This window comes from Cyanistes caeruleus, chromosome 9 (genome assembly GCF_971803275.1).
Source record: "Cyanistes caeruleus chromosome 9, bCyaCae1.hap1.1, whole genome shotgun sequence".
In the NCBI taxonomy this organism is placed as follows: Eukaryota; Metazoa; Chordata; class Aves; order Passeriformes; family Paridae; genus Cyanistes; species Cyanistes caeruleus.
This window is the reverse complement of record NC_141709.1, coordinates 24,682,816-24,697,662: the sequence shown is the minus strand read 5'-3', so window position 1 is coordinate 24,697,662 and position 14,847 is coordinate 24,682,816. Positions and strand designations below refer to the sequence as shown.

At 48.9% G+C, this 14,847-nt stretch overlaps 1 protein-coding gene across 3 annotated transcripts in view; it reads left to right on the top strand.

The window, feature by feature from the left end:
- The window catches only part of ERI3 (ERI1 exoribonuclease family member 3), a 130,444-nt gene that overhangs the window by 83,406 nt on the left and 32,191 nt on the right, over positions 1 to 14,847 (top strand). For all 3 annotated transcript variants that reach the window (XM_086841290.1, XM_086841291.1, XM_086841292.1), the window contains exon 7: positions 10,042 to 10,141. In XM_086841290.1, coding sequence (XP_086697416.1) covers positions 10,042 to 10,141 — 100 coding nt within the window. The remainder of the gene's footprint in view (positions 1 to 10,041; positions 10,142 to 14,847) is intronic.

Here is a 14,847-nt window from a genome sequence, read left to right as displayed (position 1 = left end):
TAGAATTTTATAAAAAAAAAAAAGCTGGGCAGTTGGTCCCTTGTGTGCTGGCCACACAAAAGCTAGTCTCTTCTGCAGAAATGCACCCAGACCCTCTGCTGTAACCAATTTTGCCTTAATCTGAGCTGGTCTCAGTCTGTGTGGAGGAGGAGGGCTGCCCCACCAGGACAGCTCCTGGCAGCAGAATGGGTCTCGCCTCTCGCCTTTCCTGCATTGCAGCCTTGGTTCGTGGTCCTGAGTTGGGTTTTTCCCCCAGATTTATCTTTGCAGTAGTGGGGAGATGAGCGGGCTGGAGCCAGGTGAGCTGGGCTATGTGCAGGCTGGCACAGGCTGCCCCTATGAACCAGAGGCTGGGAACACTGGGAGGAAATTGCTGGCTCTCCCTCCTCCCTGCTCTGGAGTAAATAATGGTACTTTTTATTTAGCTATTATTTCCCAGTGGCAGATATCTCCTCGGCTGTCTGTTTAACTATCTTTATCTCACCCTCCTTCTCTGTTTGATATAGTTATAGATAAACAGATAGCTACCTTATTAAATAACATGTTTTAAGAGACCAGTGGTATGGTTAACATAATGCAGCAGCTGTTGATTTGTCTTTCACTGTTGGTTTGTTTTTTGGTTTTTTTTCTTAAGGAAATGCTTTAAATAAGGGATACTTCATCTATTAAAAAAAATACACTTGTAGCAGCTGCTAAGCCCATCCATAAGCCTGCTTTACGTTGTATTTGTGATGGGACTGACAGTGCATGGAGGAGCCTGATTATACACAATTCCATTTTAGCAAGCCCTGCGATGTAATTTCACAGGGCGATCAGTGTTTGAATGTAATAGCAGCCTGTGCTAAGGTGTCAGAATATTAAAGGCGCTAATGGAAAAGCTCCCTGGTACACAAGGGGGACAGCATTACAGGAGACGTCGCAGATGGCTGGGCACTAAACTAATGGGGCAGGATCCAAAAAGGGAAAAAAAACCTAGAGAAGGGAGAGCTCACGGGAGCACGGGCACCTGCTTCCCTCTCACACGGAAATTAAACAGCGAGCGAGGGAGAGGCGAGCGTGTGCGTGTGTAAAGATAGAAATTGAGGGGGGAAAATACCCCCACTTGAAAAGCTTGAAGGTTTTGACAGCAAGCCTGGTGCCAGCTTTGCTTGGGAAAAGCTTGGGGTTAGATTAAAGGGATATGTGGGGAGGTCTGAGCATCACAGCCATCACCTGGCCCTGGAAAAAGAGTGATGGATGGATACTGTTACCCACCCTATTGTAATATGGCAAAACTGCTGCTCTCTTTGGTGGTTGTTCATCTCCAGTTAAATCCAAGGAGGGTGAGATGTATCCGCTCCGTTCTGCAGCAAGGTGCATCTGCTGGGGCCACCATGCTCGTTTCCATCTTCATGCATACAGAGGCTGATGCTGGGTTTGATTACAGGGCAATGTCAACATTTTCCTGTTTTCCAGCACAGTTAGAGGCATCTTCTCCCTCCCTGTGAACCCCCAGTTTCCCCAGGAGCAGCCAGAATTGGACCAATCCATTCCTGTCTGTGTGGAGAGGCTTCTGTGCCTGTGGTGAATCATCCATGAACTGTGCTTGTGGGTTTTCCTTGGTATCATACCCAGCTTCCCGCTCTGCTGGCCACAAAGCTGCGGTAGGGAAAGGCTTAGTGCTGCTTTCCTGCTTGAATTGGCCCCATAGGGGCTGGAGTGGTTGGGGGATAGCACTGCAGGACGTGAGCCTGTCCTTCCAGGGCTGGAAGGGTAAATCAGCCACGTGTAGGTACTCCCTGGAAGCTGTCTGCCATGTCGTCATGTGTCTCTGCCTTTCAGACACTAATCGGGAGCTGCCTGTGTATTTTACTGCTGGGAGCCAATTGCATACATCAGAATAAGCCAGCTTGGGTCTGTCACCCTGCAGTGCCACTAGGAATTCAGGGACACCATGAGAAGTGAGCCCTGCCACTTGTCCCAAATTGGGAAAGGGATGTGTCGCCCAGACCCTCTGGTCATGCTAGCAGCCCCCATCCTTGGGCTGCTTTCTTGGTGGTTTGTGGCTCTGCTTGTCTCCTCTCCTGAGCCAGCACTGGCTTGTGCACACTCAGCTCCATTTCCCAGCCCTCCAGGAACCAAGACCTGTAGTTTTGTTTTGCTTGTGACCAAACCCAGGGCTTTGACCCAGATCTCCACAGCATTAACCTGGTGTGTCCCCAGCCGCAGAGCACACAGCAGTCGAGAACATTTTATCCAGGATAATCCGTAGCCTGGGAGCAAGGCAAAGACTCTTCTTGTTCAAACACAGGGAAATGTGAAGCCTAAACCGCTTGGCACTTTGACACCCTGCAGTCAGGCACACCAGTGTGTTTCTATTGCAGCCTAAGCCAGGGCACATGCTAAACCAGCACAGCAGCAGGGACACCTTCCTGCTGCCTGATGGGACCACAGCATCCAAATGCAACCTGGAGTGGGGCTTTTGGTGACTGTACGGTCCCTCCTGCTGCTCCTGAAGTCCAGAGGAGTTTTAGCAGTGAATTTGTACAGCTGTGGCTGAGTTGAGATATTGCCAGGACACAAGCAGGATGAGGCTGCTCAGATGTGTCTGAATGGGGGGAATAGGCAAGGCAAGACATCACAATGTGCCTCAGTTTCCCTTTTGCAGAGCTCCTATGTACACAGCTCTGATGGCATGGGCTGCTTCTTTTAGTAAGGAGAAAGCACATACAATTATGCTGCATCCTCTGCATCTTCTCTGACATCTTGGTGCCTTCCCTGAAGATTGACTTGTCCTCCTCCCATGGTCTGGGCCACCTTACCCTCTGTAAAGCACTTCCTAAGGTGGGCAGACCCAGGCAGCTCCTGTGTGCCCAGCACTCACCTTTCAAAAAACAGATCATTCATCTTTTTATTTGTTTAATTTACTCTTTGGTGTGAGGCATAGTTGTTTCTGTTCTTACAAGCAGCTTTGCAAATGCACTGCAGTGGACACCAGCTGGGCTTGCCAAAGGCTCCCTGCATCCAGGACACAAGGGAAGCTGGCTGTGTGGCACCGATCTGTGAAAAGCCCTTGTGTGAAGAGGGCAGAGTACCAGACAAAGCCTCAGCACCTTTTTAGCAGTCTGAGAGGATTTTGTCCAGATCTCATCCTCTCGCTTGCAGGAATTTCTAATTTTCCCTTACTTCCACCCAAGTGGGGCCAGACCCCATGCATGGTGTCCTATTTTTCAGTGTGTCAGCTGCTCTCCTTCCCCCACAGCTCTCAGAGGGTTTGGGCTCTGGAGAGTGATGTTCCCTGAGAAAGGGCACTGCTCACTTCTTCCTCAGCGTCCTCCCGTGTCCAAAACCCAGCCAAACCATGTCCTGCAGTGGCATTGCAGATATATTTGGCAAAAATGCTTTGTCACCCCCCAGTAATGATTGTCACAGATGTTTAATTCAAGGCTTAGGTTCACAGGTGCTACACTTGGGCAAAAGTTGTTTTTGTGCACCCTGTACCACTCATGAGTGTTCTCAGTGCACAGAGAGAAACTAATTAAACATGAGTGGTGTTGGTGCTGTACCTGGTCAGTCTGGTGGCCCCTCTTGCCACTGCGTTTGTAAAAATTAAATGCCTCTTATTAGTGGTGCAGCAGAAATCTCTAATATGCGTGGACAGAAAGGCAGGGATGGATGGAGTTGGTGTCAGGGCAGCAATTGCTTATCGTGCCTTATCTGGGAATATGAAACTGTATTGCATGACATCCAGAGGCAGGCTGAATAGATATGCCAATTCATCTCGAGCCTGGGCTTTGACAAGCTAGACTGCCCTTGTTGAAAGGCATCAGTCAAACAAGAGCTGCTGGCTGCTTTTCCCTTTTTTATACTTTCTCTCGCTCCCGCGCTCCCTCTCCCTCTCTCGCCGCCTCCCCTCCCTCCACCTCTTTTTTCTAAGCTTTTTCCACACAAAATTGAAAAGCTTTGGAAATAATAATAATAAAAGCCCCCCAAACTAATACCGTTTTAAGTACACCCCCCTCCCTCCCTAAATGGGATTGATAAGGAACCCCAGTGTATGAAGGCATGTTTAGATAACATTGAGAATATTATAGCGAGTGAGAGAAAGTAGGGGGAAAAGCTTCCTGCCGCGTCTAAGCCGGGAAAGGCGACGGCACCCTGGCTAATACGAGTGTTTAATATTTGATGTGTTGGGATAAAGCAGGATCACCTTCGAATTGAATTGAGTGTCAGAATGAGAATCTATTACTGAAATTCTTGTGTGATTTGACAGCAAAGCAGACGATGTTATTCTTCACTAGTTACCGCAATCTTCTCCCCTACATCACTTAAATATTTTTTTCTTTGCTTGAGTAAACACACATTATCCCTTTTTTCCACCTCCCTTTCCTTTTTTCTCTACCTCTTTTATACTTATTTTTTTATTTATTTTTTTCTTAAATCAAACCTGCCTTTCACAGGGCTGATGGAGTAGATTGTTATTTCTTTATTTGTCCTATTAAATGGAATTCCTGATCATTTAATCCTGCTTTTGTAAGTGATTTAAAAATACTTGAAAAGCTGTGAATGTGGCAGCACTTCTGACTAAACTGCTTAAAAGGGACATGTTACACCTGGGTTTAGCTCCTGACAGCCAGCGAGGAGTCCCAGGCTCTGTACCTCCATCCTGCCAGGCAAGCTTTCCTCTGCACCTTCCCTGTAACAGGGGAGTTCTGCTGTTGTCAGCTGGGGGTTGGCAAGCTGCTTATTTATTACCTGACTCTTCTTTAATTGCATTCAGCCCTGTTCAGGAGCCTCCTACTAAATGATTTGGTGATGGGGTCAGTCCCTCAGTGGTGTTACATTTGCCTTGTATCGTGCTGGTAAATTTGCATGGCAAGAAATCCCAGCAAGAAATGTCCACCTCCCATTCCTGGACTGGCATGCAATTAAAATGGGAACATTCTGGAGCCTCCAGTATCCTGGGTGCTGTTCAAGGATGTCCTGCAAGACAGTCCCAGCCCCAAAACCTTACAGTCACTAAAAACATTTCAAACTATGTTTAAAAGCCCACTTAGTCATAGACATGACCTCTTTTTTCTTCCCACCATACCAGGTAATATAAACCTTTACACCTTATTGTGGCAGCAGTGGAATAAGGGCAGTTAGAGGAGAAATGCTTATTTTGGGTGGGTGCAGTGCACAGTTGACATGACAGGAGGAGGAAGATGATTTTGCTGTTCTAAAGGTATTTTCTCCATTGCAGAAATGTCAGGGGGTTCACCTTCGATCAGCAGGCAGCTGTGCCCAGCCTGATCCTGGGAGAGCACAGCTGGTACCGACTGCTTGCCCAAGCTAAGGGCAGCTGGGAGTTCTCACACTTTCCTTCTGTATATTTAAAACCATGTATTTTTCATGTGTCTTTCTGAAATTCTTAATGGAGATTTTCAGCAAAACCCACCACTTTCCTTATTGCTTAGTACCTACCCTTCAGCATCTTCTCAGACTGCTTAAGCCCCTTTGCTCCTAGGAGGATTTTTTCCAAAAGGAAATATTTTCTCCCTGCCTGAAAGTGTCTGTATTAATATTAAAATTACAATTAGCAGATGAAACATAGCATATAAAACCTCTTGGTAGGACATGTGAAATAAAACGACAGCATTGCCCAGCTGGTCAGGGCAGGACACTCTGTGCCAGTCCTGGCGGTTCTTGCTGCCGTGGCTTGTGAACATGCTCATGCCAGTGCAAAGCACAAAGGTCCACTTCCCTCCTGCCCTTCAGCTAAAGCATCCAGGGTGATGCAATTCCAGCAGCTCTAGTGGAGGGTAGAGGGGCCAGGAGTTGGCAAGCAGGTTACAGCATGGACACATGTGGAAAGAACAAGGCTGCCTCTGCCAACATCACTGCATTGCCCTAGCAGAGCTCTGGCATCTCTGTGAGGACCAGCTCTGTTCCTCCCTCTGTACGTGGGGAGGATTTGTGGGGCTCCCTTATTCTGACTTCTGAACAGGTGCCTGTTTATATGCTGTGGGGTGTTTAATTTTGCCTTAATGTGACTGCCGAACACCAGTTTTTGTGAAGTGTGCTGGGCACTTCCCCATAAATAAATGATGGAGCATTATTCAGTCTACTTAGATCAATACATCAGCTTGACAAGTTCCAGTTCTGGGAATTTTCTGCCCCCCTGGAACATCTTCTCTGCAGCTGTGCTGCTTATAATCCATGGTGTGCAGCCTAAGCAAGCTCCAGAGAGCAGCACATCAGGACCCAACTGTGTTGGTGCTGTTGCTTTGCTGGCCCCGGCGTTGCTGGGGATGGGCGCTGATGTGCGCTGGGATCGCAGCAAGGGCAGGTGAGCCAAACTTGGTGCCAAACTGCACAAGCAGCCACCACCATGGGATTGTCCAGCTTCACTGGCACAGCCTCTGTCCCAGCACAGGGGACCGGGACCATCTTTGTACCCCAGTGCTGTCAGAAATAGGACATAGAGCTCTTGTTTCAGGCTCTTTGCAATCTGAGGCAGATGTGTCATAGCTTCTGGGAAGGTTTGTGACCTGGTGCAACAGGAGGTTGGTTTCAGACCTTTTTTTGCTCTGTTATAAAGCCAGCCTCAGATGCTGTGATTCTGTGCATGCGTCATCTCCATGCCCCATGTTTTATCCCCACTTCTGGTTTTTGGATTTTCCGCAGGATATGTGGTGTGCAGGTTACCTAATGACCTACCTCCCCACACCAGCACTTGTTTAACAAGGTGTGGATTATCCCTGGTGCTTGCTCTATGCATGGAAACACAGTATGTTCCTAATCTCCTGCTGCTATTAGCTCACATTTATCACAGGAGTATCTGCTTACCTTTGATTCGAGATCCCTCCATCAGGGACCCAGGGCAGTATTTGTCTGTGAACTACTGGGTATGCCTATGGGATTGCATAAGTAAATAAATATAATTAATAATCATCTGACTTCGGAGCAGCATTGGCAGGGAGGTAAATGTAGCCTTCATAGGATTACAAACAAAATCAGAAAAAAAGGAAAACCTTTCTAGGAGATGGTATGAATGAAAATAATTGCATTCTGTCTGCTTGAAAATTATTCTGTAAACATTGTTCAAGTGTTTTTTAGCAGATCAGAAATACTGAGTTTCTCTCTAAATCAGAATTTTGGCCAGAACCATAAAAAATATATATTTTTAAAGATTCCTGCATTTTTATCAATTAAAATGCAGATAAAAATAAAAAAAAAAAACTTAGGGTCCTGGCCTTGCTTCAGTGTCTGACCTAAAAAGGAGCAATCCAGTCTCTGCAACACCAAGACTGAACCAGAGGGAGGGACAAAGTAGTGCAATTTCCTCACAGAAGGGGTTTCATGGTATTTTTTTTAAATCCTTTGGATTGCAAGCGAACCAGGGGCATCTCAGACTCTTCTTTTTTTCTTTTTTTTTGCCACAGGGATAAGCACTGAAGGGACAGGGGTCTGCACCACTGCTGGTGGCTGTGCAGTCAGAGCTGGCAGGAAAGTGGATGACACCAGTGTCCCAGCAGCTCCAGTGAGCCAGTGGCTACAGCCACCCCTGCAGGCTGGGTACCCCTGGTGTTGGGGAGCCACCGGCGCTTTCTGCTTCGCTTTAACAGTCAGAAGAAGAACTTTCCTGTTTAAAGATTAAACGTTGTCTTTAAATATTAAACAGCAAAGCTCCTTGCTCTTGATTGTGTGGCTGCTGCCAGCAGGCGGCTCAGAATTGCCACTTTTAATTAAAAAAACTTTATTTTCCAGTGCAGCCCAGCAGTTGCTCCTCCTCTCGGCCAGCGGTGGTTGACCTCTCCCCTGCCTTCATCCCTTCATCATCGCTGCTTGCACTTCCCTCTGCCTGCAGCTGTGATGGTCCCTGCCAGCCCCGGAGTGTGAGCAGCCTTGTCTGGGACTGATCAATGCCCCTGGCACTTCCTTCCAAAACCCCAGGAAAAACAATTAAAACCCGATCGATCCTGCAGGCAGCTTTGAATATGCATAAGTGCACACTTGACCTTCAGTGGTCAGGCCAACTTCCACCCCAGCTGCTTAGGTAGTTTGCTCAGGTATTGCAGCTGTACCGAATGACCTTGATCAGGAAAGCAGAACGTGATGCAGAGATGGGCCTGGTGCTGATCCAGGGGCTGGGGCACAAGCTGCCAGCTCCCTGCTGCTGCTGCAGAGCCAGGGGAGGCAGGCTGAGGTTGGCAAGTAGCACCCAGCTGCCAGGAGCTTTCCAAAGCTGTCCCTGTGGCTTTCCCAGGATCCTGCCAGTCTCCTGTTGTGCTCCCTCAGTTGCTTCTGGCCAGAGTCCAAGGGATGTCTGGGCTGGGAAGGCAGCCTGCCATATGGTAGCTCCCTGTGCAGGGACACCCTTGGTCCTTCCTCATCTGGGGATACCCCTTCCCCAGGGATGGCCCCACTGCTGTCGATCCACTGGTGCTGAGCATGGGAGCCTTCCTGTGCTCTGCCTGAGTTTGCTCCGTGGAATGGAGCCCAGGAGAGGGAACACTTGGAATCACTTCTGCCAGCCGGCAGCTGGGTGGCAGGGTCCCATCCTGCACCCCAACCTCTGGTTCCCCCCACCCCGTGGCTGGCTGGCCTGCATCCTGATCATGGCAGGGAACATACCAGAGCGTGTTTGTCAAAGGCAAAGGAAATCTCCCCGTTGTGTACACAAAGTGTAATTTCAGTGAATTATGCATAGACTTAATTAGGAGTTTTAATTGCTAATCATCTCCCAACAGGATTAGCAATGCTGTCTATTAATTATCTGTGGAGCCCTCTGTTTTGCTAAGGCAGGAGTAACAAAGCAGCATGAATGGCTACATGGGCCACTAATAAATTAACTCCCCCAAGCCTCGTGGCTCCCAGGGGGCTGCCAGCAGAAGGGGCTGTGCAGGGGCTGGACCTGCCCGCTCTAGACACAGCAGCGGGTAGCAGGAAAGAGGGGCTGGCAGGAGGTACCAGTGGCAGGCAGGTGGCTGGTGGGCTGGTGGGGGACACCTCTCAGTGCTGGTCACCCAGTTCATCCCCATTCCTTCTGCAGAGCATCTTCCTGGCATTTGCAGCCTGCGGGGGGTGTCAGCAATGCCCTGCCACACTGTGGCTGCGGTTAGCTATGATCCCCCGCTGCAGGAGGGAGATAGGGGCTGCTGGATTGACCTGATCTCATCTGGGGACAATGGCTCTCGTGGCAGCAAAGATAGTGCCAGCATGAGCGACGCTAAGCCCACACACCCTTCTTACTGCTCACAATGCGTTCTGAGCTTAATTCCTCAAGATGAAGAAGATATGTGGCTGTCAGGCTGTAATTACAGCCGTGCGTGTGACATGGAGGCCCGGCTGCTTTTATATTTGCATTGTCCAGTGGAGTTTTGTGCTGCTTAGGCTCCCAGCTGCCCTGCTCCTCCTGGAAGCCCTGCCAGGGATTGCCATGGGTATGAAATAGGCTCCCTCCAGCCAGGCTGCAGGCTGTGTGCACTGGGATGCGCAGTACTGGCTCCCAGAAGGATTTGTCCCAGTGATGGAGAGCACTGAGGCAACTGGGGCTTGGGGGTGGAAAGGAAAGGAGCTGGGAGGGCTGTGCTTGCCAGAGAAGAAGGAGCCTGCTGGCCAGGCCAACCTGGGAATGAGAACCCCTGTCCAAACTCTCTGACTCCTCTTGGTGACCCTGTTAAGGCAGGAGTGGGTGAATGTTTTCGAAGCAACTAAGGACATAGAGGATGAGCTTATAGCCCCTGGCTTGCCCCTCCTCAGCATGGCAAAGGTGGCCTTGAGTGATGCAAACCCCTCTGTCACAAGTGTTGGCATGTGTACAGGACACCACCAGAGGCTCTGAACACCTCTAAGGAGAATCAGGTGGGACAGAGCAGGGTTGGAGCGCTTCGTGTGGGCAATTCCAGAAGAGCTGCTGCAAGGGTGATGTGCGGGTCCACACTGAACACGGTGAACACAGACACACTGCAGCTCCTGAACACAGACCCACTCCAGCCTCAGGAGCAGTCAGACCTGGGCAAGTACAGATCATGCCTGCACATGGGCTATGTCTGACCCTCTGCTTCTCTCTTCCAGGCGTACAGCTTTGCCATGGGGAGTTGGCCAAAGAACGGGCTCTTAGACATGAACAAAGGACTGAACCTACAGCACATAGGGAGGCCTCACAGCGGGATAGGTGAGTGATGCTGCCCTGTGCCATTTCCATCCCCACAGCTGCTGCTCCAGGTATGTGGGACATGCCTCAGCTCTAAGACATTCTCCAGTCTGGGGTGCCGAGAACAAGCCAAAGGGCTGCAGAGTCCCCAGCTGGTGGAAGGGATGAAGATGGATCAGGGTAGAATTGGGCATATGGATGACCTCTCTGTCCCTTGTACATGCCAGGGTGCCAGACATGCCTGCCTGTCCCACTGGCTGGGGAGCCGCTTCCCTCCTAGACTGCTCTAGCAGTGCCTGGGTTAGGGCTGGATTTGGGCAGCACCAGGTACCTGGAGCACAGTGCAAGGGTCCCCAAGCTGGGTGGGATGCTCTCCCTGTTGGACCAATGCTCCAGTTGCTCTGGATGCTGCAGTCCTTGGAAAGGAGGCTGTGCTGCCTTCCTTGGGAACTGGCTGGGAATACACTGCAGAGTGAAGATGTGTGATCCCAGCTGGAGAACTGAACCATCGTCCTCTTTGTTAACACGTATGATGAGTTTTGTGGTCCTACAGCATGCTCCAAGATAAACTGATGAACAGTGCCCTGAGATAAACAGTGGTAGAGTTCCATGTGTCCCCCAGCTCCTCTGTACCAGGGATCAGAGTAGTATGAGGGAGACCTGGCCCAGGACACTGAAGCCATATTTCTGCCTGCTGCTTAACACTGGGGATGTAGAGCTGGTACAGCAGCAGGCTGTGGTACAGGCAGGATCTCAGATTTACTGGGCTGTAGACAGGGCTGTGACTCAGGGCTGCATCGCTCTTGTCTGTCTTGTTTCTCTGTGGAGCAGTAGTTTACCTGTTAGACACCAGTGGTCAGGTATTCTCTTGGCCTCACAGCCCTTCATCCACAGTGACTTTTGAGCATTAAAGTTTGCAAGGAGGTAAGATTTACTTGGAAAAGTCACTGGCTTCCTGGGCCTTAAAGAGGCTGTTTAATATTGTTTCAAGTCTCTAACCATTAAACTCCCCAATCAATCCAAGTTAAGGAGATGAATTATTTAAAGCTCACCAGCTTTTAATTAGCAGGCTCCTTTTGAACTATGGATCTGGTTGCATTATTGACAGAGGTAACATTAAAATTTGCTTCCCTGCCTGGGAGCAGATTTGCCTGGATTGTATGCCATGTTGGGAGGATCACTGGGAGGAAGCAGGAGCTGCAGGAGTTGTGTTTGCATGTCCTGCTCTGGGGACTTAGGCTTTTTCTGGGGTTTCCTGGTAGATGCAGAGTTGGTTTCTGCCTCATCATTCCTCATTTTCTTTGTGTGATGAGCTCTCTTGTTGCTGTCATCCCTTCCTCCAACAAAGTGTCCTTGTTCTCTGGAGTATCATGTCTCCTGTTGGTTTCTGCCCCTTTATCTCAATGCTGTTGTCTTGCACAGATGTGATTCTGCTGCCTGACAGTTCAGGGATTTGCTGTTCATGTCCCTCCCCATTCCAGTCCTTTAGGAGAGTTTTGCCAAACTCCCTCTGTGGAGGAGCTCTCCTAGTACACAGTGAGCCATGGGCTAATAGCCCATGGAAAGTGAGGCCCAGCATCCAAGCTCCCTTTCTTGCACTGCTCTATCCCAATAGCAAACCTGCCTTTCCCACACTGCTTGGAAGGGGTTTACATGGGGGCTGTGAAGGATGCCAGGCCAGCAGTGTGACAGTCTCCATCTCCTTGGTACCACCAGTGGTGCACACATGCCCTGTGTGTTACAGCCTAATGGCTGCTCCATTTGGGCTGGCTCCAGAGCAGATCTGCCCTGGATGCCTGTAATGCTCTGACTGCCTGCAGAGGTGGTAGCCACTGGCACCGTGTGCCTGGTGGCTTTACTACAGGCTGAGTACCCCAGAGTGAGCTGGAGTTGGAGAAAAGAACTCCTCCTCCCAGGCAGCTTGGCACCACCAGGCACAGCTGCTTTTAGGGCTGCTGGCTTCATGGCTTGTTGCCCCATGTCCCTCTGGGAAAAGGCTTGGGGCAATGCTGGTGTCTAGTGACATGCCTTGCCTGGCATTTTTTTCAGAGAACCGGCTTCCTGGCTTTCTGGCTGCTTCATTTCCTAGCCTGGCCTAGGCATGGATTAGGTGCTGGTTCTAGTGACAGCCCAAGAGGTTCCCAAGCTCAGGAGGGACTGCCCACTGCAGAGGCAGCCTGGCTTGCCTGGATCCAGCATTGCTGCCTCATCCTGGAGACAGTTCAGTCCTCCCCAGCCGAGTTCTTCCATACTGGCCACTGGGACTGGGCACAGTCATCCCAATTGCTGATGGTCACCCTGCAGCCTGAACAGTCCTTACTTCTCTCTTCTTCATGCTTTTGACTGCACACGTGTCAGGCTTGGGAGGAGCCATCCATCCCTTTCCCTGCTCAGGGCTGCCCTTCCCTCTCTGACTGTAAGGAGCCCTGCTCCCAACACAGCCCTACTTCTCAGCCAAATAAAGGACTCCTAATCAAGGTCTGCTGCAGAAGGAAGTGGAGAACAGTGAAGACTACCAGTCTCTCACTGCCCAGAGTGAGACAAGGAGTTGCCTGTGGATCTGGGGATGGCCCCATGGTGTCTGGAGCTTCCCTTCTCTTTGTGCTCAGCCCTGGAGTGCAGCAGTGTTGAGGGAATGTTAGGGAGCTGAGAGGAGGCTTCCTGGGTCATCTGAGGGGGCATCAGCCTCTGATTTTCGTGGCCCCCATGGGTCACTGATGGCCAAAAAATCTGCAAACCAAAGAGGACTGAGAAGGGAGCAGCAAGAAGATTCGATAGCCAGACTCACCAGTTTCACAGGTACCATGCAATGTAAGAGTGTCTGTACAGCTCCTTTCCTGGCAGTCTGGGGAGCTGTCCAGGGAGATGCAAACATTCCTGTGAAGCCTCAGCGTGCTTATGCAGGAATGCACAACACGGATGTTTCCCTTCAAATCTGACAGAAAAATTGCAGTGGATAGCCACTTGTTTTTGCAAACAATTTGCAAGGAATTTTGCCGTCTTGCCTGATGGATTCTGTATTGCTTTGTTTTCAAATCACTCTCTGTTTCACTGTCTCAGCAGGTATCTGTTCCAAATCCCTGCACTTGACATGCTCTGGGACCAGACCTACTCTATGCTTCATCTTCTTTCCTTCATCATGTTCAAAATCTGCAGAGTTCAGGGTGCTTGACACCCTGCAGGGCCAAGGCTGGGCTCTGGATGGGAACCACCTTTAGCATCCAGTGGATACAGGCAGGATGGGCTCATGCACAGTGGAGTCTCCCTACATGCCCTGAACATACAGCTGCAAGTTGCTGCACAGAGTTTGTTTTAGCTTCTGTCTGGTTTCTATTCATGAGCAAGTGAGCTACAAAACTTATTGAGGGGTTAGAAAAGTGAATTGTGTCCCCAAACACACTGAAATCTACCTGCATACACTGCAATACAGCTGGCTTGGGGTGGGATGGGTGCAGGTCTGGTGCCATTATGTTCTTGAGAGGGAAAAGGTAAAGGAAGGGAGAGAATGTAAATATTTCAGGATAAGGAGTTAGAAAAGTCCTGCTCCAGAGGGTGAGGATTCGGGAATTCCTTGGGAGATCAGAAAGGAGCAAAAAGGGTATAAGCTTATTCTTTCATGCCCTTTCTCAGGTTGGTATTTCAGCTCTGGGCTGAATGTGTCCCTGGAGACCAGAAAGAACATTTTTATGCAATATCCATCTCTTCTCTAGCCCAGGTTAGATATGTGGCAGCCTCCAGTGTAGGCTGTAGAATCTCGGGGTGAGAAACTTATCTTTGTCTGCTGTTTTCTTGGCCCTCAGCAAAATGAAGTTGAGTCTTGCCAAGAAGTTACTCAGTCTTACATATATGAGGACATTGCCATTCTTAACACATGTGTTTGAGGCAGTGCTTGCCAAAAACAAGCTGCAGCTTTTAATGGGAGTCTCAGCACCCACAGGAAAAGACCATCATTCACAGGCTCCACACCAGTGGAGCTGGATACCTGTGTTGGGGTCTCTCTGCTGAGAGTCAGAGACTCATACAAATCAAAAGGATTAAAATCCCAGGTTTTAGTTGTGATTTAAATCAGACAGCAGATCACCTACATTCAGAAATTTTTTTTCCTCTGGTTTTGCCTTTTTTTAAATCTGTTTCCCTAAATAAAAATCATCAAATTTTACTGAACAGCACCTATCAAACCAAGTACAGCTTTCCTTACTACTGCCCAGTTGTTAAATTTCGTTATTCTTTTACTCATCCAATACTCTATTTTTGCTACATTTATTTTGATTGATTATGTACCATAATATGCCTTTAGTTTTAGTTTTTAAATATTTTTTACATTAGAAAAATGGTGAATTACTATTTGTTCTTGAAGAGTTGGTGATTAAATTATTACTCATGATTGCTCTTTTGGATGAAAACTGTAATGCCATGCTAAAGTACCCCAGTGGTAGTTGGAATTGATTTTATTAGGAAAATCTTCTTTCCCTTACAAATATTCACTATGGAAGGAAAAGTAAATTTCAGGATACTTTTTAGGTAAAAAAAACCTAGTATGTGAAACCAAAGCAAGTGATCAGTGAGCTGGAGGAGTGTTTCTGGAAATCAGCCTTTCAAGGTATTAGAATGAGTACAGCTCATCCTCTCTTACCTTGGTTGTTTTGTTTATCTTCACTGATTATGGAAAGATAGAAGACAAGCCTTCTTTTTTATTTTCAATCCTTTGTTGCTTCTCAGCTCTGAAC